This window comes from Tachyglossus aculeatus, chromosome X1 (assembly GCF_015852505.1).
Source record: "Tachyglossus aculeatus isolate mTacAcu1 chromosome X1, mTacAcu1.pri, whole genome shotgun sequence".
NCBI lineage: Eukaryota > Metazoa > Chordata > Mammalia > Monotremata > Tachyglossidae > Tachyglossus > Tachyglossus aculeatus.
Window position 1 is genome coordinate 123554439 of NC_052101.1, and position 27048 is coordinate 123581486.

General features: G+C 55.0%; 1 protein-coding gene across 2 annotated transcripts; it reads left to right on the plus strand.

Annotated features, from left to right (window-relative positions):
* Nucleotides 1-25335, plus strand: TLE2 (TLE family member 2, transcriptional corepressor). Of its 2 annotated transcripts, none has more exons than XM_038772268.1 (20): nt 1-231; nt 380-477; nt 1395-1458; nt 2588-2632; nt 5872-5934; nt 6301-6375; nt 7268-7463; nt 8787-8803; nt 12532-12636; nt 12937-12981; nt 13778-13918; nt 14853-14988; nt 19384-19544; nt 22047-22123; nt 22508-22757; nt 22992-23239; nt 23401-23548; nt 23661-23811; nt 24286-24362; nt 24806-25335. In XM_038772268.1, the coding sequence occupies exons 1-20, from the start codon at nt 208-210 to the stop codon at nt 24911-24913; spliced, it is 2229 nt and encodes a 742-aa protein (XP_038628196.1). In that variant the 5' UTR covers nt 1-207; the 3' UTR covers nt 24914-25335. The 2 variants fall into 2 exon arrangements, with proteins under 2 accessions (XP_038628196.1, XP_038628195.1); XM_038772267.1 differs by having other exon boundaries at nt 120-231; nt 7271-7463.
* Nucleotides 25336-27048: the final 1713 nt, after the last annotated feature.

Consider the following 27048-nt stretch of genomic DNA (forward strand, 5'->3'; position numbering starts at 1 on the left):
ACCGCGCGCCCTCTTTCGCCGCGGGGAACGGTGGACGCCTGGGTCCCGGGCACGGCCTCTGCCCTCATTTTTCTTCTCATTTTTTTAACAATTTCAGACCTCCCCCCCAACCCAACTCCCTCCCTTCCTATTTTTCTTGTTGAAACATTTTGCCGAGTGGCAGCTGGGGGCTGGGGGCGCAGGGAGGAGCAGGGGCCGCTCTCCAGGATGTACCCCCAGGGAAGGCACCCGGTGAGTATCCTCGCCCCCGGGGCCAGTGGGCGAGGTGGGTGGGGTGGGAAGGACTCAGGGGCGGGAGAGGGACCCAAGCTGGGGGGAGGGCAGGGCAGGAGGGTTTAGGTCTGACCTCTCCCCTTTCTCCGTCCTCCCCTGCCCCTAGACCCCGCTTCAGTCCGGACAGCCCTTCAAGTTCTCGATCCTAGAGATCTGTGACCGGATCAAAGAGGAATTTCAGTTTTTGCAGGCGCAGTACCACAGGTGAGGCGGGAGGCGCAGGGGCGAGAAGGCAGGGAAGCGGGGGAGGGAGAGAGCGAGGAGGAAGGAGGGGTGGTGGGGGAGGAGGGAATTCATTCAATCGTATTTACTGAGCGCTTACTGTGTGCAGAGCACTATACTAAGCGCTTGGAAGGTACAATTCGACAATAAAGAGACACTCCCTGCCCACAACAGGCTTACAGTCTAGAAGGGGGGAGACAGGCATCGAAACAAGTAAACAGGAATCCAGGGGTTGATCGTTAGGGGGGAGGGTAAGGACCCGAGGAAGAGTTGAAACCTGGGGAGGTGGAAGGGGAACCTGGGACCTAGAGGGGGAGTAGGGTAGTTGGGGTAAGATGAGATAATAGGGGAGACCTCTGAGAACTCAGGTTGAGGGACTGGAGGAGATCTCTGAGAGAAGACTTTATCACAGGCCTTTTAGGGGTTTTTGCGGTGAGGGTCCAGGAGAGGGGCATGGGGTGGGGGGGGAAATAGCCTGGGGTGCTGAAAGCCAGTAAGATTGGGGGATAGGAAGGGGATTGGATCCAAGGTAGAGGGAGATGGGGGAGGTGGGGCCAGGAGCTTCTGTGAAGGAGAGGTCAGGTGAGGAAGGGAATTCCTGCGGGGGGGGTGGGAGGCAGGAAAATAAGCCTTTATGATGGTAAGAGATTCGGAGTGGAGGGGGTGGGCTGGGAGGGGATGCAGTAACTTAGTCCCCAGGAGCTAGAGTCAGGATGCTGAACAGATGGAAATCATAAAAGCCCACCAGGAATGTGTTTGATATGGGGGCTAAGTTCCCTGGCAGGTTCACTGGGGTGAGGAGAGAACCAGTGGTAGTGTCTGGGGTGAGAAGCCTCCAGGCACTGGGTGGGTGGGGGGGGGGGGAGAGTGTGGGATCTGAGTATGAACATCTTCCCCAGCCTCAAACTGGAATGTGAAAAGCTGGCCAGTGAGAAGACAGAGATGCAGCGTCATTATGTCATGGTGAGGTGGAGGTCTGCCTCCGGCAAAATTGTTTTCCCCCAACCCAACCCTGCCCCCAAGTCGCTCACTATCTCAGGGCAGGGAGCAAAGGGTTAACTGTTCATGGGTTGTGACTTGCCAACTCTTGCCCCCATTAGATCCCCTACTGCCTGATCCAAAAAAAAAAAAAAAAAAAGAACCTGGATATGTTACCCCTAACCTGCTCACCTAGGTCAGCCCAGGATCCAAGGTAGGGAGACTAGCCCCATTAGCCCCCATGGAATTTCTCTGAGCTTTGGGCCTAATTGCTTTCAGATGGTTTCCTTTTTTTTTTTTTTTTATAGCCCACCGTGGTGGCTCCCTTGTTAGCTGGAGGGCTGGGGTGGGGGAAACCTAAGAGACAGGGACTCTCCCTCCTTGCCCCCACTAGCAAAGTTCAAAGAGAACCTAGAACAGGTGGTATTTCTGGAGCTCCAGGCTTCCTTTCCCATCAAGTAGAGTTAGCTAAGCCTTGAGTTGCAAGGTCTTTTGACAGAACTCAGGTATGGCAGCCTCAGAGAGAGACCAAAGAACTAACAAGCTGAGGGGGTGGGTGGGGTCCCCTGGCTCCCCCATCCCTGCCCTTTCCCTAGCTCCTCCTTCTGGCTCCACTCTACCCTCCACTTCCTCCCTCTTTTGATCCCCTTCCTACCTTCTCACTGTCTCCTCTATCCCCTCCCACCCCCACCCACCAGTTTCCTCTCTTCCCCAGAGACGGGAAATCTCTCTGTTTTTCTGCTCTCTCTCTCTCTCTCTTTCTCTCTAGCCCAGGACTTAGTGGAGGGAAGAGAAAATTGACCTTTCTGGAAGCTGAAACCCTAAATCCCCCCCAAAGCCCACTGTGGCAAGCCCTCAGCCCCAGGAATGCATGCTTTTGAACTCCCCAAGGCAATTAATGAAGGAATAAACACATAAATAAAGGGCTGAACGTGGGGACTTGTCTGCCTAGCTAATGAGCTCTGCGCACCATTAAGTTGTTAATTATTTTATTTGACGGAGAGGCGGCTGGTAGCAGGGCAGCAGGGGCCTGGCATAACCACACTGTATGTGTGTGTGTGTGTGTGTGCGTGTGTGTGCACGCATTTGCACGTGCTATGTGTGTGTCTTTCAGTACTACGAGATGTCCTATGGTCTGAACATCGAGATGCACAAGCAGGTGAGTGGGGAGAGGAGAAGCTGCCAGATAGCTTGGGGGCCCCTGCTTCCTTGATCAGTCTGGCGGTGTTAAGGTGGGTTGAAATGGATGGGGGGAAGCTGGGGGTAGAGGGAAAGGAGAGATCTTTCTCGGTTTCCTTCCCCCCCAGCCCCCTCTGCTTTCTAGGCTGAAGGATGATTTGGAGGCTGGGAGAGGAAACGACAGGGGAGGAAAAACAGAGAGTGACAGAGAGGTGCAGAAACAGAGAGGGAAAGGCTCTTGGTCTCTAGGCTGTAAGCTCCTTAGGGGCAGGGATTGTGTCTACCAACTCCTTTGTACAGTGTATTTTCCCAAGAACTTTCTCTTGAGCACAGTATGTGCTCAGTAAATACCACTGATTAATTCATTGCCTGTGGCCCAGAACTAACACTGTGAGGCCCAAATCATACTCCTTTCGGCTGTCTCCACCAGATAACAGTTTTTGAGTCTCTTTGGCTCTCTGGCTGAGACAAAGCCGAGGACAGGCCGTTTACTGTGCCCTCTGCCAAGGTAGATGTACCCCCCTCCCGGAAGGCAAATTCCTAAGGGCAGAGAAATGGAGTGGAGAGGGAGGCAGGGGGCTGGGAGAAAGGGGGTGGAGAGGGGAGGCAATGTCAGTGTGAGATTGGAAAGGAAAGCCTCAAAGTTCTGATTTACCCAGCCCCTGGGAACCCAACAGGACAGTGACTCCAGGGCTGGAGGGAGGGAGGAAGCTGTAGGTCAACCACTGTCTGGTGCCCCTTGGACTCAGAGGTCTATATGCCTCCTCTCACCTGGCCCTGAATCTGCAGCTCTTGGGTCTAAAGCCCCCTTCCCTTCCCAACCCCTTCTACAAAGACAGACAGACAGACAGACAGACACACACACACACACACACACACCCCACCCCCCCACCCCCATCAGCCAGAAAATTTGGGAAGTCAGCCTGACACGAAGGGTAACCCCCTCCCACCCCCCAATATACACACATACCTGCCAGTTTTGGGACCCCTCTGAACCTTGTGGAGTTCCTGACACTGAGAGAGACTGTGTCCACTCCTCACGCTCTGCCCAAATCTGGACACCGACCACTGGCAAGATGACTTCCAGACCAACAAGAAACCTTAGTGAAGAGCTAGAAAGTTTGATATATCCCTCCCCTGCCACCCTTCTCCTGATCAGTCACCAACGAGGCTACCAAGGCCTGAGCTGAGATGGACCTTTTCTTTTTTTCTTTTCCCCTTCTATCCCCTTTGCTCCTCCTTTCCAGAGAGGTTAGCGTGTTTGCGCCATCCCAGTCTCTTTGTTCCAGCGGTAATTTGCTTTCGCTCTTCAGATTTATCAATCTAGTCATCACAGGGCAGGCTGCCAGGGAAATTAGTTTGGAATGGTGCCTGACAAAGTGGCAAATCGACAGCCATATTTCTCCAGCTGGCGCGGCCCTCCAAATTTGCTCCTTTTGTGAGCACAGGGAGAGAGGGAGAGGCAGAGAGGGCTTCTCTGCTTCCTCATTGGTCCCGCTGAGGCTGGGAAGACGAAGAGCCATGGCCCAGAACCCCCTGTTCCAGGGCAGGGGGTGACGGGTGACTCTCAGGGGCAAGGTAATGGGAATGTTTGGGCTTTCATCTCAGAAATGAAAATACTCAAAACACTTCCCAGTCCTTCACGGCCACATCTCTGCTCAGCCCAATAGCTTACTTCTGAGGCCCATGTGGCGGTAGTGTGGTTTCTGTTCCACAGTGGGGATAAGTGGCCAGGTCAGGTTCAGCCAGTCCGGGTGGTCGGGGGCTGGGCAAAGATCCTTTCCCTGCATTTGGAGCTAGAGGTATAGACCAGAAAGTAGCTTGAATACACTCTTCCCTCTCAGGATGCCAGACTCCCTCAGGGGTCAGGAGAGTGAAGCATTTTGGGGAAAAAATGCTGCCAGATTGCATAGCCTGCCAAGCCATCCCGGCCCTTTTGGTGAAATGCTGTAGAAAAAGCCTAGAGGAAGAGGGCTCGAAGTCCCTTCCAGTACACATGGCCTGGAGCCGGTGGCATTTGCCCCCAGTGTACATTGTGGCCTTACATCTAAGGATCTCAAAGCTCTTTTATAAAACAGAATATCACCTCTGAGAGAGCAATGGCACCGTGGCCAGATAGTGGGTGGAGGATGTGACCGTTAGCAATAAGTTTTTTCTCTCATAACTTAGGCAGTGTAGAAAGTCTTCTGCAATATAGTATCAGATTTGGGTTTCTAAATGGTCTTAGAATGATTCTTCCCAGAGGCAACGCTATGAAAGGCTATGGGCCAGAAGAGAAGAATTTGGAATCTTGCAGGCTCTGGGAGCACAGCCTGCTTGGAAAAAGCAGGCACAGAGCGAAGTCCACAGGGGGCTTCTGCACCTGGAGGCTGAGCTAGTCCCAGCTCAGGAGTTTGGCTCTTCAGATTGGCCAGTCTGAATCCAGGGCAGAGAAGGGGAACAGCAGTAAACCTGCGAGTCAGAGTAGCCATCTCGAGTTTCCAGCCTAGAGTAGGCCAGCTTGGGGTCAGGACTTGGATTCGACTTTCAGCCATTTTCGTTCTTGTCCCAAGACCTGGTAGAACAATGGCGAGTGAGGCAGTCGGACCTGCTACACCTCCCCACTCCTTTCCTTCTGATTGAAACACTTTTATCCCCCTTAAACTCTTTATCTGCCTAAAACTCTTCAGGCCGACAGCCAGGTTTGAAATAGCAAACCTCAAACCCTTCCCGGTTCTGGTTTCTGGGGACACGTTCACAGTCATTGTGGTGTCGTGGAGATAAGGCTGAGAGGCAGGGGTTCCTGATTTATCCCAGAAATCTTTGGTGGGGTTGGGAGGCAATGTGGTCTATCAGAAAAGGTGCTGGTCTGGGAATTGGGAAACCTGGGTTCTAGTCCCACCGCTGGCTTGCTGGGTGACCTCGGGCCAGTCCCATAACCTCTCCATACCTCAGCTTCCCCAGCTGGAAAGCTGGCATAAGAATTAACAGCTGCCTCTTCCTAGCTCAGAGGGATGTTTTGTGGATCAGAGGCATGGATGCCAGAGCGCTTTGGAAAAAGCTAGGCCTGGGGGCTTAAGGTCTCCAGGCTTGGCCTGGACCCAGGTCCGGTTTCCAGCCCAAGCAGTGAGCCCTTCTTTTCCTCCGCTCCCCCTCAGAGGGGACAGTATGAGGTGGGCTGTCCCCAGCATGAGCTCTCCCTCCCTACGGCCTGAACGAGCCCTGTCTCTTCTCTCGCAGGCAGAGATTGTGAAAAGGCTGAGTGCCATCTGTGCCCAGATAATCCCCTTCCTGACGCAAGAGGTAAGCGGGAACTCTGCATGGAGGAAGGGAAGAGCAGGCAGGGAGGGGTGTGGGAGTGAGGTGAGAATGTGGTCATCCTGGGCTAGCGCTTCTATTTTCTTGGGAGGGGGAAGGGATCCAGGGGTGGAGGAGAAGGTGTCTGGTGGAGCCCTGACTCAGGGAGGCGAGAGGGGATGGCGAAGAGAGTCCGCTCCACTGCCCCCTCGCCTGCCCGATTCAGGACTGCCCAAGGGGAGGGAGTGCTCCGGAGGCCGGTGCCTCCCAGGGCAGACTGCCAGGTAAGTCCAGATGCTCTGGGCCCCAGGACAATGTGCTTTGTGCCGTCTCTCTCTTTCCTTCCTTGCCCCCACCCTGCTGCCTTTGCAGCACCAACAGCAGGTCCTACAGGCTGTAGAGCGGGCCAAGCAGGTGACAATGGGGGAGCTGAACAGCATCATTGGGGTGAGTCATTCACTAGGCACGCGGCGGGCACTGACGGGAGTGGGGAGGCAGGGAGATTTCTGTGCCAAGGGCGGCTGCTACCTGGCAGATGATTCCTTAACCCCCCAGGGCCCGTGGTTGGGTGGAGACGGGTGGTGCCATCAATGATATTTACTGAGCGCTCATTGTGTGCAGAGCACTGGACTAAGCGCTTGGGAGAGTCCAGTACCACAGAGGCGGTAGACACGATTCCCTGCCCACAAGGAGCTGACAGTCTACAGGGGGAGACAGACATTCAAATAAATGCAGGCAAGGAGTTTCATCAATTTGCCCTTCAGAGCTGAGGTTTGGAACCTGGGTATTGCAGGCTGAGCCCCCAGCCTCCCACCCAGACTGCCGGGCTGGCCATGTCCCTTAGAGCCTGGGTAAATGAGACCCAGGGAGCCCTTGAGTGATGATGCCCAGTGAGTCCTTGACGCCCAGTAGAGCAGGGATTCTGCCAGGCACGGTTCCGTCCCAAAGTTCCCCTCTGAGGAGCAGGGAACAGATGGGGCAGCCGGCGTCAATGTGAAGCCAGACCCGTAAGACAGCCCCAACCTGGAGGCCAGGGGAGAGAAGCCACAAGAGCCCTCCTGCTCCTTGCCCACTTTACCCCATGATATCCCGGCCTTTCCCAAGGAAGCACCTTGTGGAAGTGCCCACTGTGGCCTCTCCGTCCAGAGCGCCAGCTTCCCAGACAAGAGACCAGGGGTCCTTGGATGAGGTGGTCACAGGAAGTGGGTTGGGAGTGGTGGCAAAGCCCCAGGGATCAGAGCATGGGGTACCGAACACCCTCTTTGTCAAGGCAGGAGAGGTGGAGAAGAGGTGGGGAATCCTGGGAAGTGTCCCCAAGCCTCTGCTCTTTCTCTTTCAGCAGCAGCAGCTCCAGCACCTCTCCCACCATGCCCCTCAGATCCCTCTGACTCCCCACCCCTCGGGCATGCAGGCCCCCAGCCTGGCCGGGGTGGGTGGGGCCTCTGGGCTTTTGGCTCTGTCGGGGGCCCTGATGGCGCAGTCTCAGCTGGTGGCCAAGGAGGACAGGGGGGCCCAGGAGACTGAGATCACTCGAGGTGAGGAGCAGTGGTGGGGGTTGGTCTGCACCTGGACCCAGTGGGAGGGTGCCCCTTAGAGCTGGTATCCTTTGGCTCCCCAGGGGGTGCCAGGCAGTGCCAGGTGGTAGCCTCAGGCAGAGGGGCCACCCAAAGGTAGGAGGACATTCCCCTGCCCCAGGCCAGCTGCACAACTTATCAGTCTTAGGGACATGATAATAATTAATAATTATATATCACTATGGTATTTATTAAGTGCTTACTATGTGCCAAGCACTGTTCTAAGCCCTGGGGTGGGTACAAGTTAAGTTGGACACAGTCCCTGTCCCACATGGGGGCTCACAGTCTATGGAGGAGGGAGTAGGATTTAATCCCCATTTTCCAGATGAGTTAACTGAGGCCCAGAGAAGGTAAGTGACTTGCCCAAGATCACACAGCAGATATGTGGCAGAGCTGGTATTACAACCCATGTCCTCTGACTCCCAAGCTCATGCTCTCTCCATTAGTCAATCATGTCCACTGAGCGCTGTGTGCAGAACACTCTACTAAGTGCTTGGGAGAGAACAACAGGCACATTCCCTGACCATAACCCTTTTACAGTCTAGAGGGCCATGCTGCTTCTCTAAACAGTGAAACCATTACTGTGTCCTAAATTATGTTCATTTTCTTTTACCGACCCGGGGACTCAGAAGTTCCCGCTGGGAAAGGAGCAGCCCATGAGATGACTGAGGGTGGAGGGGATGGGCAAGGAGAAGGAGGTGGGAGAGAAAGGGCCCCATGGAGGAGAGGGGCCCAGGGTGGGGAAATGAGAGGAAGTCGGGGATTGACTCTGAGTGGCACTTTTCACAAGGAGAGATTGTGGAGGAAGGGGGCTGGGAATTGATTTGCACCCGGGAGTCACTGCCAGGGAAAGATATCAGCCCTGGGTTGGGAGGAAGGGAGCTTCCTATGGGTGGCAGGTACATCAGCCCAGATCAGGTGGCCTGCCCCAGGTCTGTCCTGAGCACCCACCGCAGGCAGAGCTCTAGACTGGGGGGCTGGGGAGACAGGTGAAAGGAGAAGCCCTGGTCTGAAGTAACTGACAGTCTGATGGGGGAAGGCAGTTCACCTAGAAACAGGAAAGCAAGAGGGGCAGAGGCAGAGAATATTACCAACACAGAAGAGCCAAGGCTCAAGGAGAACTTGGAAAATACCCATCTAGTATAGGGGATGGTCTGCAAGCTGGAGGGGGAGAAAGGGAGTAGAAGGTAGTAGTTCTGAGATAGGACACCTCCTCAATCACCGTTTTCTGCTTCTATCTCTTCTTCTCCCTTGGGATGGACACATACTTCTGGGGGGCGGCAGAAAGAGCACCAAGTCGGGTAAGTACCTAAGGCCTGGGGCTGGGCTGGTGCTGCCCAAGGCCTTCGGCCTACCCAAAGACTGCTCACCTTCAGACGGACAAAATTGTTCAGAGAGCGCATACCTGGACATTTGTGTGTCATTTGCATAATATTAGCAACCATTTGCATGTTGGTGGCCGTGGCTGTTTGTGTTGAGTTAAAGCATTATTTTGGTTCTTGAGGGGACTTTGATTTTCCTCTTTTCTCCCCCTTCTCACCCACTCACTCTCCTTGGCCCAGGTCCCCTCCATGAGTAGTGTTGAACATAGGGGAGATCCTCGTAATGAGAAACTCAGAAGGAGGAGGGGGAGTGGTGGAGGGGCGGAGGATGGAAAGCAAACATCTAGGGGGGGACCCCAAAAGGCCATCTGCAGAAAGAGGTAGCTGATGCCTTCAACTTCTGGCTACTTGCTTCCAGGGGCCCCAAGGCTCCACAGTGGAGAGTCAGGGAGCCTCACACCAGGGCATGGATATGCTGTGCTCTGCCTTACTTTCCCCACTGATCCTGCTGAATCCCAGAAATTTCCCTAGCACAGACTTGCAAGGAAGAAAAACACTTATTAGTCCATCCATATTTCTTCATCAACCCAGCTTCTCCCAGGAGGGACTCCAGCCAAAAAAGAAATACAATCAGTTATTTTCCTTTATTCACCCAGGATAAATGGACACTAGCTCCAGGAGAGTACACTGGTGGCTATGTGTAAATCAGTCAGTGGTTCAAACTGAGTGTCAGCTGTGTTGCAGGCAGTGAGGGAAGGGTCAGAGGGAGAAGACCCTGAGAAGGAGGGAGAAATCTTCAGGGGGCTGACAGTCTAATGGGGGAGATAGGATGGATGGACGGACACACACACACACACACTCTAATGGCTTCTGAGGGGAGGGAAGGAGGGAGAAGACACAGTCCCTGACCTCGAGGAAGTGACAGTGTGATGCAAGAGGACAAGCCAAACACAGACACAGATGGACAGTTGGGCATTAAGTGCAAGTGACAGAGGCCCAGAGTACAAGAGATTGATAGGAACAGAGCAACATAATTACAGAGGTGTAGGTAAGTGGTGAAGAGGGAGGGACTGCAGTGATTATGGTCACTTGGGGCAATCAGGACAGACCTCTCTTCTGAAGAGACAGACAGTCTCTTCTAGACTGTGAGTCCCTTGTTGGGTAGGGATTGTCTCTATTTGTTGCCAAATTGTACTTTCCAAGTGCTTAGTATAGTGCTTTGCACACAGTAAGTGCTCAATAAATGATTGAATGAATGAATGAACCTCCTGGAGGAGGTGGGTTTTCTAGAAAGAATTGAAGAAACCTCCCATCTCTCCCTCCACCCCATCCCCCCCACCACTTCCCTACCTGTGACCATCATCATTCTCTCATAATAATAGTAATAATAATAATAATAATGTCATTTATTAAGCACTTACTATGTGCAAAGCACTGGGGAGGTTACAAGGTGGTCAGGTTGTCCCACGGGGGGCTCACAGTCTTCATCCCCATTTTACAGATGAGGTAACTGAGGCACAGATAAGTTAAGTGACTTGCCCAAAGTCACACAGCTGACAATTGGCAGAGCCAGGATTTGAACCCGTGACCTCTGACTCCAAAGCCCATGCTCTTTCCACTGAGCCACGCTACTTCTCTGGTGCTCATCTCACCAGCCACCCCTGGGGACCCCTTGCTTGAGGCAGTGTCCCCTCCAGCCTCGGTACCCTGGGAGGGGAAGCCACCTGGTTTACAGCTAGGTAAGGGGGAAGTGAGGCAGGGACCCTCTTACCCTTCCCAAAGCCAGTAAAAAAAATCCTGCTAATGCTGCAGCATTGGCATTTGAGTACCAAGGTAAAGTCCTTTCCCTATGTGCAAGCACCCCCACACTTCTGTCCCTTTTTTCACCAAAGTGGCCAGCCCCACAGTCCCCCAATTCTCCACAAGGTCTGCTCTCGTCTTATATCTACCTCACCCTCTTCTGGGTAGGTTGAATAGGGTGGGGGGAATGGGACACCCCCCCGCACCCCAGAGGTAGCTGCCTGTGGCAGTCAACGAAGTTGCTTCACCCTCAGCAGAACCCAAGTCAGCTGTGTGACTTTGGGCAAGTCACTTCACTTCTCTGGGCCTCAGTTCCCTCATCTGTAAAATGGGGATGAAGACTGTGAGCCCCTCGTGGGACAACCTGATTACCTTGTATCTACCCCAGCGCTTAGAACAGTGCTTTGCACATAGTAAGCGCTTAACAAATACCAAAAAAAACCCAAAAACCCAACACCTAGCCTGACCCTACCTACCTCCCCCACCCCTAAGGGTCCCCCAACACCGGAGAGGGTTGGGGAGGAGGCACGGTCCCTTTGTCATCATCATCATCAATCGTATTTATTGAGCGCTTACTATGTGCAGAGCACTGTACTAAGCGCTTGGGAAGTACAAATTGGCAACATATAGAGACAGTCCCTACCCAACAGTGGGCTCACACCCTCCTCTCCCTGGTCTAGTGGGCTGGCTGGTGTCATCTGGCTGTAGCAATGAGGGAGTCCCACTGGATTTTCCTCTTGCCTTCCCAGAGCCCCCCAGCCCCTCCTGAACGGTAATAATTGTGGTATTTGCCGAGCGCTTCCGGTGTGCCAGGCACTGTACTAAGCGCTGGGGTGGATACAAGTAAATCGCGCTGGACAGTCCCTGTCCCAGAGGGGGCTCACAGTCTCAATCCCCATTTTATTCATCCATGCATTCATTCAATCGTATTTATTGAGCGCTTACTGGGTGCAGAGCACTGCACAAAGCGCTTGGGAAGTACAAATCGAACTGAGGCACATAACCAGTTAAGGGTGGACGCCCCTGGTCGCGGGGGACATGAGAGAAAGGCAGAGAGACGAGGCCCCTGAAGGAGTTTCTGGCCCGGGCTAGGCGTAGGAGGGGGGCGCGGAAGGAGTTAACGGGAGGGAGCCCAGGGAGTACACACACAGTGGTGAGGGCTGCCGGGAGTTTTCATTCCTGTCACGCCTCATTATCTCCCAGGGGGCGGAACTGCTTTCAAGTCCTGGACTGAGGGAGGCTGGCTGCTCCCCCTCCTCCCCCTCTTCTCCCCTCCTTCCTCCCCTCTGTTGTTCTAATTGGAGGCGAAAACAAACATCTCTGGGGGAGAGGGCTGGGGGAGGAGGGAGGGAAGGAGAGAGGGGAGAGCCTGCCCTCCCCCCTCCCCCCTCCCCCCCTCCCCCCCCCCCCTCCTGGAACTGGCTGTCCCGAGGAACAGAACGGCCAGGCTGTGCCCTTTGCTGCCCCTCTTAATGCTGTTCCTTACTGGCGAGTTTAAAAATAGGGCATTGGAAGGCGGCCTGGCACACCTGCAGCGGGAGGGCGGGGTTGGCATGGTCCGGCGCCCGCCTGGCACAACTTCTCCCCGCCTCAACTCATCCCCGGGGCTTGTTTGCCGCAGCAGTTGGGGAGCGGGGAGGAGTGAGAGGATTTGGGTTGGAGATGGCGACTCCAATCCCACCCCACCCCACCCCATGTCGGCTTGAGGCCCAGCTGATCGCACTCTGGGGCCTGACGCAGATATTCCCATCCACCGACAGGTGGCTCCCTTCCACCCATTTCCCAGTCAGGAACTGAGGCCCGGAGCTGGGGGTCCCGGGGGAAGTTGGGCGGGAGAGGGCCGGAGCTTCTCCTTGCTCCCCTCCCAGTAGCAGAATCCTGTCCCACTGTCGGATTCACCCCCACAGAGTAGCTCCACTTCACCCCCAGAGAGCTTGGTGGCGGAGGAGGAGCGGCTGAGCAGTGCCGGGGTGAAGAGGAAACAGGAGGAGAAGGATGCCCTCGGACACTATGTAAGTGCCTGGAGCGTGGAAGATGACCCTAATCCCCACTCCTTTCCATTCCTCTTATCTGGGAACCTTGCAACTATTTACCAGCCCAACCCTTTCCCTTACTGGCCGACTTCACCTAGTAGCTCTGGGCCAGTAACTGTTTGCAAGAAGAACCCCCTAGAGTGAGTCCACCAGCCTTTAGATCAGGACCACTATCAGGTAGCAGATGCTGTCTGCTGCATGCACCAGCCTTGCGGGTGGGAGGGGTGTCTCCATCTGGGGTCTTTGACCATTCCTCGCCCCCCCACCCCCCCTTTGCAGGACAGTGACGGGGACAAGAGTGATTATAACCTGGTGGTGGATGAGGTGAGTGAGGCTGCTGAACTGGGGAGGGGAATGGGCAGCCTTCCCTTCCCTTCCCTGCCGGGGATCTGGGGTGGGAGATGAGGAAGGGAAGGGAAGAGAAGAAACCAGAGATTTTCTAGAACAGGAGACCCCACCCAGTCTCATGGATGCCACACCTCTCAGAACTGAGCTAGGGTGATAAGAGGCTGAACTTATAACTCCTTGGCCCTACCTAACTTACTGAGAGAGCCTGAGGCCACCTCCCCCCCACCCCAGACAGACACATGCGCACTACATCGACATTAGAATCTGTGACCTTGAAGAGATCTCAGACATCATCTCATCCAGTCCCCTGCCTCTACGTAGGTGAGTGCTTGAACAGAGGTGGGTTGACTACACTATTTCTAAAGGTCTCCAAGAATGGAGACTCCGTACCCTTCTTCAGTCAAATCATCCAGTGTCTGATTCCCCGTGAGGGTGAACAGTGAAGAAGTCCTTCCTTATATCTAACCTAACTCTCTCGTTGTGTTTCAAGCCTACTTCCTCTTGTTCAGCCCATTTTCCAGATTAAACAGACCCAGTTACCTTAACCTTTCCCCTTTCCAGATGGTGGTGAATCCTTAGTCTGGCTCTCCTGTCTCACCCCTTTGGTCTTTGTTAGGTTGGAAAATCAGTAGCCCGTGGGAAGGTGCCCAAGAGGTCAGGAAGATTGACTCCCATTTCGGGGGAGAGAAGGGGGAAGTTGCCCTGTCAGAGCCACTTCAGGGCACGGGAGCTGCTCTGCTTCCTTCACTCAGTGATGTCTTCCTGCACCCAGGACCCACCCTCGGAGCCCAGCAGCCCCACTCTCACCCCAGGAGGGAAGCCAGCCGCCTCCCGCCGGGAACTGCCAGAGAGCCCTGCCTCCTTGGCCTCTAGCCGCAGCACACCACCCCCCAAATCCAGGGATCCTGGCCTGGTAAGGGACCGGGAGGGTGGGGAGGAAAGACGGATTGGGGAAAAGGATATGGAGGGGAAGGCCGTATTAACCTGCTGTATGGTTCCACACTGCAGAACCACCTAAACCAACAGGCGACAATTGTTTTGTGGTTGGGAGGGGAGGGGGTGGTCAAAAAGCTGGGCAGAGAATGTGGCAACAGTGGCACTGGCCACAGGTGCCTTGACTGTGGGATGCGGTGCTGGTGCTCTCTTGGATGGGGCATGGGGACACAGGCAGGAAATGCTCCCAATCTGGCCCAGACTGTGGCCTGGGAAGTGGGAACTGGAGCACCCTACCCATTTCCTGGAGATGGGAATGGATGCCTCAAGCAACAACACCCGCCCCCGCAGGCTCTGCAGGTATTTCTGCACGGCTGCTTCCTCACCCACCCGGGACCCCCGTGCCTGGGACTAGCTATCGATCTGCCCGACCAAATCAGATTCTCAGATTGAAACATCAGCGTGAGCGCTACCCCGCCGGGACCATATCGATTACCCTGTCACTCTGGCATGGCCAGTCCTGGAGGAGGTGGAGGGGGCGGGGAGAGGGAGGGAGGTGAAGAGCAGAGCAGAGGGAGGGAGCTTAAAAAGGCCTGAAGAGCAGGCTGCTGAAGGAGTAGCAGCAACAGCAGGGCAGGGCCAGAGGGGCTGGGGCTGTGGGATTAGAAGCCTAGGGGTAGGCAGACTTTGCGGCCTTTATTGCTGACGGCTGGGGGATCTGTGAGGCAGGATGGGGCCTGGGTATGACCTGTTCTTGACTGGGGTTCCTTTGAGGTAATCCAGTCGGAAGGGGCTGATCTCCCCACCTCATGTCAGGGGCCCTGTCGGGCAGAAGAGGTCCAGCCTCCAACCCGCTCCCCTGCCTCCCCCCCACACCCCCAAACCAACCTAAAAGAGTGGTCCTTCCTCTCCAGAATGATATTTTGTCCACTACACCTGCCTCCAAGGGCAGCAGCTCTTCTCCACCACGTGACGCCTCCACCCCGGGTCCCAGCTCTGCCTCCCACATCCGCCAGCTTGCCACCAAGCCATCCTCTACAGACACTATTGGTGAGTCTCCCTTTCTGCCCGCTCCTGCCCTCGCTCCCCTGGACACGGGCATTCTCCCCACTCCTGAGATGTACTTTCATGCTTGGATCAGAGATTGAGGATCAAGGAAGACTGTCCTCCTGCCAGCCTCTGACCTTCAGGGGAAGAGTCTGTGCTTGGGAAAAGGGGGCTGTCCTGGACCAATTCCTGGAGTCAGTAGTCAGGCCTATTTGGGTCCCAGGGGCCATGGGGCAGGGGCAGGGTCAAAGTGGCCAGTGAAAAGAGAACGGGCCTGGGAATCAGAGGACTTGGGTTCTAATCCCCACTCTGCCATTCATTCATTCATTCAATCGTATTTATTGAGCGCTTACTGTATGCAGAGCACTGTACTAAGCGCTTGGGAAGTACAAGTTGGCAACATATAGAGATGGTCCCTACCCAACAATGGGCTCACAGTCTAGAGTGGGGAGGCAGACAACAAAACATGTGGACAGGTGTCAAGTCATTAGAATAAATAGAAGTAAAGCTAGATGCACATCATTAACAAAATAAATAGAATAGTAAACATGTACAAGTAAAATAAATAGAGTAATAAATCTGTACAAACATATGTACAGATGCTGTGGGGAGGGAAAGGAGGTAGGGCGGAGGGGATGGGGAGGGGGAGAGGAAAGAGGGGGCTCAGTCTGGGGTTGAGCACTTACCGTGTGCAGAGCACTGTACTAAGCAGTTGGGAGAGTACAATAAACACATTCCCTGCCCACGTGAGTCTGGAGGGGGAAACAGCCATGAATAGAAATAATTAAATGACATATATGGACATAATCGCCGTGGGGCTGGGAAGGGGGATGAATTCATTCATTCATTCAATCATTTATTGAGTGCTTACTGTGTGCAGAGAACTGCACTAAGCGCTTGGGAAGTACAAATCGGCAACATATAGAGACGGTCCCTACCCAACAATGGGCTCACAGTCTAGAAGGGGGAGACAGACAACAAAACAAAACGTATAGACAGGTGTCAAAACCGTCAGAATAAATAGAATTATAGCTACATGGACATCATTAATAAAATAGAGTAGTGAGTATAAGTATGTACAAATAAAATAAATAGAGTAATAAATATGAATAAAGAGAGCAAGTCGGTGACGTAGAAGGGAGTGGGAGAAAAGGAGGGCTTAGTCAGGGAAGGGCTCTTGGAGGAGACGTGCTTTCGACAAGACTTTGAAGGGGAGAGAAAAAGGGGAGGCTTTCCGGGTCCATCTCTCTCCCCAGGTTCAGGGGTCAGAAGAGGTTGGGGACTGGGGAAAGGACCCAGGCTGGAACCGGGACCACCCCGCCTAAGTTCTAAAGCAGCGGTTCCTGAGGCAGGCTGTGTCATCCGGGGCCGCTTCAGACACCGGAGTCTACTCCGGGGCCAGTGGCCTTTAGGGACGGCAGCCAAGAGGCAGCAATGCCAGTGCTGTCTGGGGCTGAGGCGGAGGAGGCTGAGGGCCGACTCTCAAAGGGGGAAAATCCAAAGGAGGATCATTACAGGGCAGTTCCGAAAAAGGCAGGGGGAAAGTCGTCATCTTGCCACTTGTCTGCTGTTTGACCCTGGGCAAGTCACTTCTCTTCTCTGTGCTTCAGTTATCTCATCTGTAAAATGGGGATTAAGACTGTGAGCTCCACGTCGGCATGGACTGTTCAACCTGATTAGCTTGTATCTACCCCAGCGCTTAGTACAGTGCCTGGCACATAAGCACTTGACAAATACCTTAAAAAAATGCGAAAGATGGGGCCATTAGCAGGCTCAGGGCTTTTGGCTGGGGGAAGGGAGAGCTGAACAGAGAAGCAGAGGAGAGGTCAGCTGCAGAAGGGCAAAGGTCATCACCAGCTTGACTCAGAGGCCTGCGGCATGCTCAGTAGAAAGGGCAGGGTCCCGCCAGGGTGAATTCAATTGCTTCTCTGTCACGGACCAGAGGAGCTGTTCAACTAGAGGGTCTGACACTGGACCCCTTCGGAGCAAACAGGGTCAAAGCCACAGTGGAGAAAGACAGATGCCCGCAGCAGGCCAGATGTCTTGGGAGGGAGAGGAGGGTCTTTGGGAGTGCCCAAACCTCAGACATGAAGGTGAGGAGGCTGGACACCTGGGTTCAAATGCCCAGTGAGGCCCCAGCTACCTTCAGGAAGATGCAAGCCCCAGAACACTTAGTGAAGGGCAGGATCAAAAGCAAAAAGGAACAGAGAAAGGAGGCATCCAGAGGGTAGAGAGAGAGTATGGGCCTTAAAAATAGCCAGAGAGGCATGCTGAAGAGGCTGACATGGAAGGCTGGAGAGAGGGATGGTCAGGTTATCTGAAAAGAGCCAGCATCCCAGAACACAGTAAGCGCTCAATAAATATGAATGAATGAATGAATGAACTGGGAAGGGATCTCGAGAGGTCACCCGGTCAGGCTCCCTGCCTCGAGGCGTATCAATGCCTAAACCCTCCAGGGATGAAGGCTTCACACCCTCCATTTGTCTCCTCTTTCACTGCTGTGTCCCAAAACCCCCAAAGCAGAGAGGCAGGACAAAACCCCCAGATTTTGGGGTTGTCCCCTTTGCTGCAATTTAAACCCAGCTGGCCTGGGGGAAGCTCGGTGCTTGGAGTGAAAGGGGAACTGTTCAGTTGCCAAACTGCCCAGCATGAAGTTTTTGGTCTGTCCCTGCTCTCAATTATCCGGGCTCTCCAAGACCCCAGGTAGTAGTGGTAGTAGTAGTAAGGGTAGTAGTAAGAGAGGTAGTAGAAATAGTAATAGTAGTACTAATAGCAATTTTTGAGTGCCCACTGGGTACAATGCACTGTATTAAGCACCTGAGAAGTACAAAACAAACAACTAACACAGTTTTTGCCCACCAGGAGCTTACATTCTAATGGGGGAGGCAGATATAGAAGCATTTACAAACAGTAATCAAAATAAATAGTCGAGTGTACAACTGAGTAAACATGCATGCGTAAGTGTCAAGTCTGGCTATAAGTACGTGTGTGCTAGAGGTGATGGATGGGTTTCTATGGCTTGGGGTGCTGAGAATTCATTGAGGAAGGCTTGTTGGAAGAGGAGGGCATTCAGGCTCTGTCAGACCTGATTGTCTTGTATCTGCCCCAGTGCTTAGTACAGTGCTGGGCACATAGTGCTGAACAAATACCATTCTTCTTCTTATTATTATTATTATTTTTTATCATTAGTCATTATTTTGTTATTTAGGAGAGCTTTAAATGTAGGGCAAGTTGGTGATCTGTCAGATTAGAGGAGGTGGGAGTTCCAGGCTGGGGGAACAGCCTGAGCAAGGGGACGGAGATGGGAAAGGTGAGAGCGAAGTACTGTTAGAAGGTTGGCTTGGAAGGAATGAAAGAGAGCAGGTTGGGGAATGGCAGAAGAGAACAGATAGGTAAGGTGGGGTACTGGGAGAGCCTTAAAGCCCTCTGAGAGAGAGTCCTTTTAGGACTCCCTAAAAGCACCAATCTATAGGTGAATCCCTTCCTACCCACTGTCCTTCCAGGAGCCAGGCAAAGAGGCACGTCCAGGGAAGTAAGCATTGGTAACCATTCTCTCCACAGAAGTGTGTGTCCTCCCTGCTGCTTTAGGAATTTAGTCAGGGTCTCAATTATCTGTGGGTGGATTAACCACAATTGCAAGCCTGCCTGCCCTTTGATCTTTTCCCAGGCTGCTGCAGTCTGCTTTGCCAACGGGGGTCTCTCCAGGTTTGGGGGACCTAGGACCACCTCCCCCCTCCCTTTCTCTCTTCCTCTTCCTCCCTCCATCTATGCATTCTCCCCTCCCTCCATCCCTCCTTCCCTGAGTCAATCGATCCTGGAGCCCCTTCCTTTCAGTGTCCAGTGGAAACAGTCCTGCCTGACTCGATTTTTCAGAACTCCAATTCTTCCTGTTCCCATCATGGTCCTTCCAATTCAAGCCTAGCCCTTGGATCACAATAACTGAGTCTGCCCTGGGTTTGGGTGAGACCGAAGGGGCCCATGGCCTCTCTTCTGTGGAGCAGGATCACATGTGCAGTGTTTTCATGGATATGTGATGGTCTCAGAACTTTGCTGGGACTTGGGATCAACTGCAAATGTGAGGAAATTGCATCTGTGCGGTACTTCTGCAGCTCCCCCGGGGCCCCCTAGCTCCACATGGGATCTGAACCCAAGGGATCTGAACCCAGCCAGGCTGGGCTTACTTGAGCTTGTGTAGATCCCTGGGTAGGCCAAGGCCTGCCTGAGCCACCATCCTTGTGTCGTTTTATCTGTGTGCTTTGGGATTTTCCACGCCAGTATTCCCTTGGGTTTGTGTGCATCTTAGGGAATTGACTGATTCCCCATCTCCTCCTGGGATTCGGGTCCAGGGTGGGTTTGGGGGCCCCTCACAGCTGTGGCATCTCTCCCTTCCCACTCCAGCCCTGCGGAGCCCGCTGACAGTGTCCAGCGCCTACACACCCTCCTTTGGCATGGTGCCCCACGCCGCCCTGAATGGAGACCTCTCCGTGCCCAGCTCCTACATGAGCCTCCACCTCTCCCCCCAGGTCAGCGGCACCGTTGTGTACGGCCGCTCCACCATGGTGAGTTGGGCCATGCCAGACAGCTTAGCCCGCCTCTCCCCTACCCCGCCCTCAGGGGCAGCGAGTGGGTGGGGGGGTGCAGGGGGAGGAGATGGAGGAGGGTTCAGGGACCCAGATGTTTCAGGTCAGGTTAGCCTTGGTCTGCAGGGCCATGTGGAGGGATATGGGCTGAAGGGCTTGGGAAGACCAGTGGGTGGGCAGGGAGCTGGAGTCTTGAGCCTGGATTGGAGTCAGGGACTCTGCATTCTATCCTCTTTCAGGCCTCTGTTTCCCCACTGGATGGATGGGGGGGATGGATGTCGGGGAAAGAACTGTGAAGTTGGGAGCCATGGATTTACTGTCCCCAGAGAGGTGCCCCTGGAAGGTCCCTCTGTGAACCCATCAACAAATCTGCACCAAACACCCACAGGGTACTAGGTGTCCATGGGAGAGGACGAGGCAGAGTGACTGCTCTCAAGGAGCTCCCAGTTTAAGGATAATGATAATTGTAAAATCTGTAAAATGGGGGGTTAAATACCTTCGAAGAAGTAGGGTGGCCTTGTGGAAAGAGCACAGGCAGGCCTAGGAGCCAGAGGACTGAGGTTCTCATCCTGGTTCTGCCACCTGGCTGCTGTGTGACCTTGGACAAATAACATCACTTCTCTGTGCCTCATATCTCATCTGTAAAATGAGGATTAAATCCTACTCCCTCATACTTTAGACTAGGAGCCTCATGTGGGACAAGACCTGTGTCCAACCTGATTATTTTGTCTCTACCCAGTGCTTGGCACATAGCACTTAGCAAACATCGTTATTATAACTGTGGTATTTGTTGAGATGACATAAAAATTCCTAGATGTGACTGCTGCGAGTCAGAGCTTCCCCTCACCTTCTGTCATTCCCTGTTCCACTCTTTTTTGCTACATTTTCCCTTCAATCCCTGCTTCCTCTCTCCTTCCTCCCCTCCCTTCTTCCCTCCCATCTCAATCCAGAAGGCAGAGCTGTCTCAACCAGCCCCACTGCAATGTTGTAAACCCTCTCTCCATGAACACATCCTGACCCAAAGCCAGCATTAAGGGAATTGAGAGAGAGAGAGAGAGAGTGAAAGAGAGAGAGAGAGAGAGTGAAAGAGAGAGAGAGAGAGTGAAAGAGAGAGAGAGAGAGTGTGTGTGTGTGTGTGTGTTTGGGCATGAGGAGGAGAGAATGACATTTAGTTCTGATCAGGTACAAGGGTATACTTTCTGGGGCTGCTGGTGGCTGTGGGTTTTTCCTCACCCCAATGCCAGCCGGCCTGGGCCCTGGAGTTGGCTGCTGTCAGTCCCCACTTGGAAGACCACAGGCTGTTCTGGTAATGGCCTCATGGCCCGGCCAGAACAGAGCCAGAGCTGGGGTAGGGAAGGCCTGCCAAGATGGCAGGGGAGATGGAGAAGCTTCTTTGTGTGTGGAGACCCTGAAAGGGTCTGGACTCTTCAATCTGGAAAGATGCAGGCTGGGAGGGGACAAAGTCATGGAGGGGGTGGACAGGGCCACCGTGGAATTGCCGCTTCCCCAGTGCCACAGCAGCAGGACAGGGGAAACCCATTGGAGCTAGAGGGTCTTTGGTATCAAACAAATAGAAGGAAACACTTCTTCATCCCCAGCGGGCAGGAAGCTGGGCAAGGCAAAAATATCAGAAGGTTCCGAAGGGGATTGGTTATCCAATATATGATTGAGCAGTCAATTGGTCAATGGTATTTATTAAGTGCTTACTGTGCACAAAGCACTATACTAAGCGCTTGGGAGAGTATAATACAACAGCATTGGTAGACAGGATCCTTGTCCTCAAGGACCTCACCGTCTAGAGGGGAAGACAGACGTTAATATAAATAAATTACGGATATATACATAAAAGCTGTGGGACTGAGGGTGTGGTGAATATCAAGTCCTCAAATGGTACAGATCCAAGTGCAGTTCATAATGGGTTATTAGAAAGAAAGAGGTGTTGGATGGTTTGTTAATAACCAGGAGAATTGGCATTGAAGAGGGCAACCTGAACATGGTTCTTTCTGGCATCCTGTTGCCATGGAGATGGAACCCTGGATGGGATGGATTATCAGTCTCACCTGGCAGTAGCTGTGCCCACGAGCTGATGTTTTTAGGGAGGTGTTGGGGGTGGGGGTGGGGTCTTGCCCCGGGGCTGGGAAGGCCAGAACGCTGCTTGCCAGTCAGTTGTTCGGAGCCATGGAACTGACTCCTCAGGGCTTGGGGGTCCCATGTTAGAAACAGGCACAGCCCCTGCCTTCGAGGCCCTTCCCTTCTAGCTGGCCTACCTGCCCAGCGGGGGTCCCTGTTAATGCAGGGCTCCCCCGGCTCAGGACAGCTCTCACCAGCTCGAACGGCAAGGGCAGGCCCCAGAGATGGGCGAAAAGGCATGGAGAGACACCTGTTCTCCAGGGGGACAGGATGTCTGGCCCCGGGGCTGGGGGTGAGTCGGGTGTGAGTCTCCCAGCTCCCCCTCTGACCCGCTCTCTGCGCCATTGGCAGATGGCGTTCGAGTCTCACCCCCACCTCCGGGCATCGGGCGTCTCCTCCTCGCTCCCCAGCATCCCCGGTGGGAAGCCGTAAGTGCCAGCCCGAAGGGCGGGGGGAGGTGATAAGGATATATTCTGGAAAGGCCCGCTCCAGGCCTGTGCCTGTAACCAGAGCCCCTGAAGGGGCTGACCCTGGGGACCCGGTGGAACCCACCCTGTCTTCCCCCCAACCGGGGGCCCAACGGGAGGAATCTGCTTTGCCTCAGAGAAGGCTGCATTCTGGGAACTCAAGCAGAGATCCCTCTCCAGCCTCCTCCCAACCCCACTTTGTTCTTGAGATATCGAAGGGCAGGCCACCTGGCTGCCCAGTATCAGGCAGGTGGGGGGGATCAAGACAGTGTAGTAGGTAAGAAAGGTGCAGGTGTCTGATGATGTCTTTTCCTCCTCATTTCCTGCCCCCTCGTCCCCCCCCAGGGCCTACTCCTTCCACGTGTCGGGTGACGGGCAGGTGCAGCCGGTGCCTTTTCCATCAGACGCCCTCATTGGCTCGGGCATCCCCCGGCACGCCCGCCAGCTGCACACCCTGAGCCACGGTGAGGTGGTCTGCGCCGTCACCATCAGCAACTCCACCCAGCATGTCTACACCGGGGGCAAAGGCTGCGTCAAGGTGTGGGATGTGGGGCAACCTGGCACCAAGACGCCCGTGGCCCAGCTGGACTGCCTGGTGAGAGGAGGGGGCTGGAGGGACCCCGGGCATGGGGAGGGCAGGCCCGGACCGGTGGCCCCTGGGAGCCCTGACCGGTCCTCTCCCTCTTCACGGGCCTTCGCTGGCCCTGGGCCCTGGCGTGTGCCAACGGCCATCTGGGCCCGCCGAGGTCTGGGCGTCTGTAGGCGGTGCGGGACAGGGCTGCGGTCGGGCCCCAGGACTGACCCCTGGCCCCATCCCTGCACCCCCCAGAACCGGGACAACTACATCCGCTCTTGCAAGCTGCTGCCGGACGGGCGGAGTCTCATCGTCGGAGGCGAGGCCAGCACCCTGTCCATTTGGGACCTGGCCGCCCCCACCCCCCGCATCAAGGCCGAGCTGACTTCCTCTGCCCCCGCCTGCTATGCCCTGGCCATCAGCCCTGACGCCAAGGTCTGCTTCTCCTGCTGCAGTGATGGCAACATCGTGGTGTGGGACCTGCAGAACCAGACGTTGGTCCGGTGAGCCGCCTGTCCATGTGGCCCTGGGTGCCAGGTTCCAGCTGGGCGAGGGGGTGGCCCCTTGCAACGTGGGAGACTGTCTGGGAGAGTGGACATCTGCCTCTCGGCCCAAACTTATCATCTTTTGCTCCCTCTTTCCTTTCCACCCCTCACTGCCACAGGCAGTTCCAAGGCCACACGGATGGTGCCAGCTGCATTGACATCTCTGAGTATGGGACCTGGCTGTGGACAGGTGGTCTGGACAACACTGTTCGCTGCTGGGACCTGCGAGAGGGGCGGCAGCTGCAGCAGCATGACTTCAGCTCACAGGTACCCGGGGCCACGGGGCTGGAACAGAGTGGGAGGAGGATGTCTCTGGCGAGGTCCTAGCTGCTGGGGGCTGACTGCTCTGTTGGATTTTCTCCCTCACCCCCACCCACAGATCTTCTCCCTGGGTCACTGCCCCACTGGGGAGTGGCTGGCGGTGGGCATGGAGAGCAGCAATGTGGAGGTGCTCCACGTCAACAAGCCCGACAAGTACCAGCTGCACCTGCACGAGAGCTGTGTCCTCTCCCTCAAGTTCGCCTCCTGCGGTAGGGGCGGGACCAGGGACAGGGTGATGGCCTGGGCCTCCTGGACTTCTCCGCTCCCCCCTCTCCCATTTCTCCCTTTCTGCCCTGCCCCTAGCTTCTGTCTTGAAGGCCAGGGCCACTGCAGAGTCTGGGGGGAGAAGTGGAAGCGGCCTGTGTGGTCCCAGCTGGTGGGGAGCCCACTGGCCACCTCAGTTCACCCCAATGGGTGGGTGACCCCGGCTGGTGGCTCTAGACACAGTAGACTTCCCCCCGCCCCCACCACTACCCCCCGCATCCCCCGTCCTAGGCCCGCAGGAGGGGAGTGGAGCCGGTGGAGAGAGGCACTCAGCTCGCTTGCTCTGGCTTTATGATGAATGCCCCCTCACGGTGCAGGGCAAGGGCGCCTAGGCCCCTGTAGGAGCCAAGCCGGGCCCCCACTGCGGGTGGGGGGCTGACTCTGCTGACCTGACCCCTGACCCACGCTCCAACCCGCAGGCAAGTGGTTTGTGAGCACAGGCAAGGACAACCTCCTCAACGCCTGGAGAACTCCCTATGGGGCCAGCATCTTCCAGGTACGGCACGGGAACATGCCTTAGGAGGTGGCTGCAAGTGGGGTCTGAGGCAGTGACTGCCCCCAAGGAGAGGGGGTGAGATAGATCTCAGGCCCCAGGGCAGTCCCAACCCCCTTCTCTCCCAAGTCACATTGATTGGCTAGCATCAGAAGCCCTGGCTTTGTTTCTGGTTTCGCTGCTGCCCTGCTGTGTGAACACAGACCAGGCCCTACCCCTCTCTTGGCCTGTTTTATCCATTTCTGATATGGGGGGTGGGGGAGTAGGGGAGATCATTGCCAGTCTCTCCTTTCTGGGCAGAGATTCAAGGGAGCAGGGAGAAGAGTCTGGAACTGATGCTCATGCTGAAAAAGGGCAGGGTGGGTTTGGGGTGTGGAGTGAAAGTGGAAGATCTTGACTCTGGGGGTGGGGGGGCTGCCACACCCTCTCTCTTCCTCCCCTTCCAGTCCAAAGAATCCTCCTCTGTGCTTAGTTGTGACATCTCCATCAATGACAAGTACATCGTGACAGGGTCAGGGGACAAGAAAGCAACCGTCTACGAGGTGGTATACTGAGGCCCAGCCAGCCGGCTCCCAGGGCCCCGGCCAAGGGCCAGCTTCTCCCCATCCTCTTTCAGTCTGTGGTATCCTCCTGGCAAGAGTGGGGCAGTCCAGCCCTACCTCCTCTCTTCCCTGTGCCCTCCCTTCTCCCCCTGTGTCTGTGAGCACCTCTCTTCCCCACCCCACACCCCTGAGCTCCCCTCAACACACCCCTCCCTGGTTCTCTTGGGCTCCAGCCTCACAGGCCCCCACTGTTGGGGCCAGCTGGCTCAGGAGCAAGCTCTGTGAGCCCAGCGCTGCCCCTGTCTGCCATGTGTGCCACCCTGGGAGGAAGGGAGGGCTGAGGTGGCGACAGTTCTAAGTTCTTTGTGCGTTAATAAATGTATTTATCCCACAGTGTTTTCAATCCTGTAATAAAGGCAGGTGATTTTTCTCTCTCTTGGTTCCGGCTCTTCTTCCCTCTGCTGTTCACTGCTCTCTACCATGGAAGAAGGCTGAAAGGGTTAGGGGGTCCCTAGCCCCCAATACCCATGGAGGCCTTGCTGCTTTTCCAGCAGCATCTGGCCCCCAGCTCTCACCCCCCTGCTCTCCCCAGCCCAGACTAATTCTCACTCTCAAATGGTCAGTGCTATCACTCCCTTCACCTCCACCTCACTCAACCCAGAGAGGCAGCATGGCCTAAGGGAAAGAGCACATGACAGGGAGGCAGGAGAACTGGCTTCTAATCCTGGCTCCACCATTTGCCCACTGGGTTACCTTGAGCAAATCACTTTTTGGGGCGTCAGTTTCCTCCTCGATAAAATGGGGCTTAAACACCCTTTCTCCCTGCTCTGAGTCCTGTTCGGGAGACAAACCATTTTATCTACCCCCATACTTAGTAGGATTTGGCCCATAGTAAGCACTAACAAATACCACAATCATTGTTATAACCCACCAACGTGGGTGACCCCTCCGAGGGCAGGGCCAGCTGGAAGGGAATGGGCAAAGGAGGGGTGAACAGGGGTGTTACGTTCTGTCATCAAGTCTCTGCACCTGCCCTGCAACTCCCACACTGAGCCCCACTTCCTGCCTCAGGCCATCATCCCCTCCCTCTTTTGCTCACTCCTGCCCAGATGGAAGCCAGCCCCTTCCCGTCCTCACCTCCACCTTCTCCTCCTAGGTCCAGCAGTGCCCCTCCTTTCCCAAAGCCCCATCTCCTCCTTCACACTCTGCCCTCACCCACCCCTGCTCCATCCCTCCGCTCTTCCACCAAATCAACCATTCCTGTATCACCCCCATCTAATGCCCTCCATCTAAGCCCCTCCACCTGTGCTGTCCACACCTGCCTCACCTCCTCTCCACCCTCTTGAGCCACCCATGCCCAAGCCTAGATTTCACATTACTTGAGCATGATGATTCCTCTCTCCAGTGACCTTCTCCCATGCAGGCCAATGGCTTCTCCTCCGCCCTAACCCTCCTTGACCGTTCTGACCTTTGATGCCATCTGCTACCCTCTCCGCTTCAAAACCTTCCTGGGACGCCTCCTGCTGCCCTGTCTGCTCCTTCTTGGCCTCCTCTCTTGACTACGTTCCCGCCCCCCTTTAACTAGGGGGAGGGTCCTGCCAGGCTCAGTTCTGGGTCCCCCAGGCCTCCCACTCTCTTGGGGGGCTGATCCTCTGTTATGGAAGCAGCCCCACCTCTGGGCAGATGACTTCTAGCCCTGATTTTTCTCTCACTACCCTGCCCTCCCCTCCCCCTTGCTGTGCCAACCCCACCTGGATATCGAGCTGCCATCAGACCCAGCTCCCCATCATCACTCCTCAACCACCCTCCCACCCAGCTTTCTTCTCCCCTCCTCCCCCAAATCAGACCTGTGGCTATCACTGATGCTTCACACTCAGCATCCACCCCCCAACACACCCACAAACCCACTCCAATCTGCCTGAGCCATGCCAATTTTTCATAACTCTGTTCCTTGCTCTCACCCCCCAAGCCACAACCCTAACCCAAACCTTAGCCCCCTTGTGCCTACATCTGCAGCAACAGCCTCCCTAGCTCTTGCTCCTCTCAGCACTGCAGGTCAAGTTGCTGTTCTGGAATGCCCACTGCCCCTCTACAAAGCCCCATTGGTACTCCAAACCCCCAGCTTCAAGCCTCACCCTCACATGCTC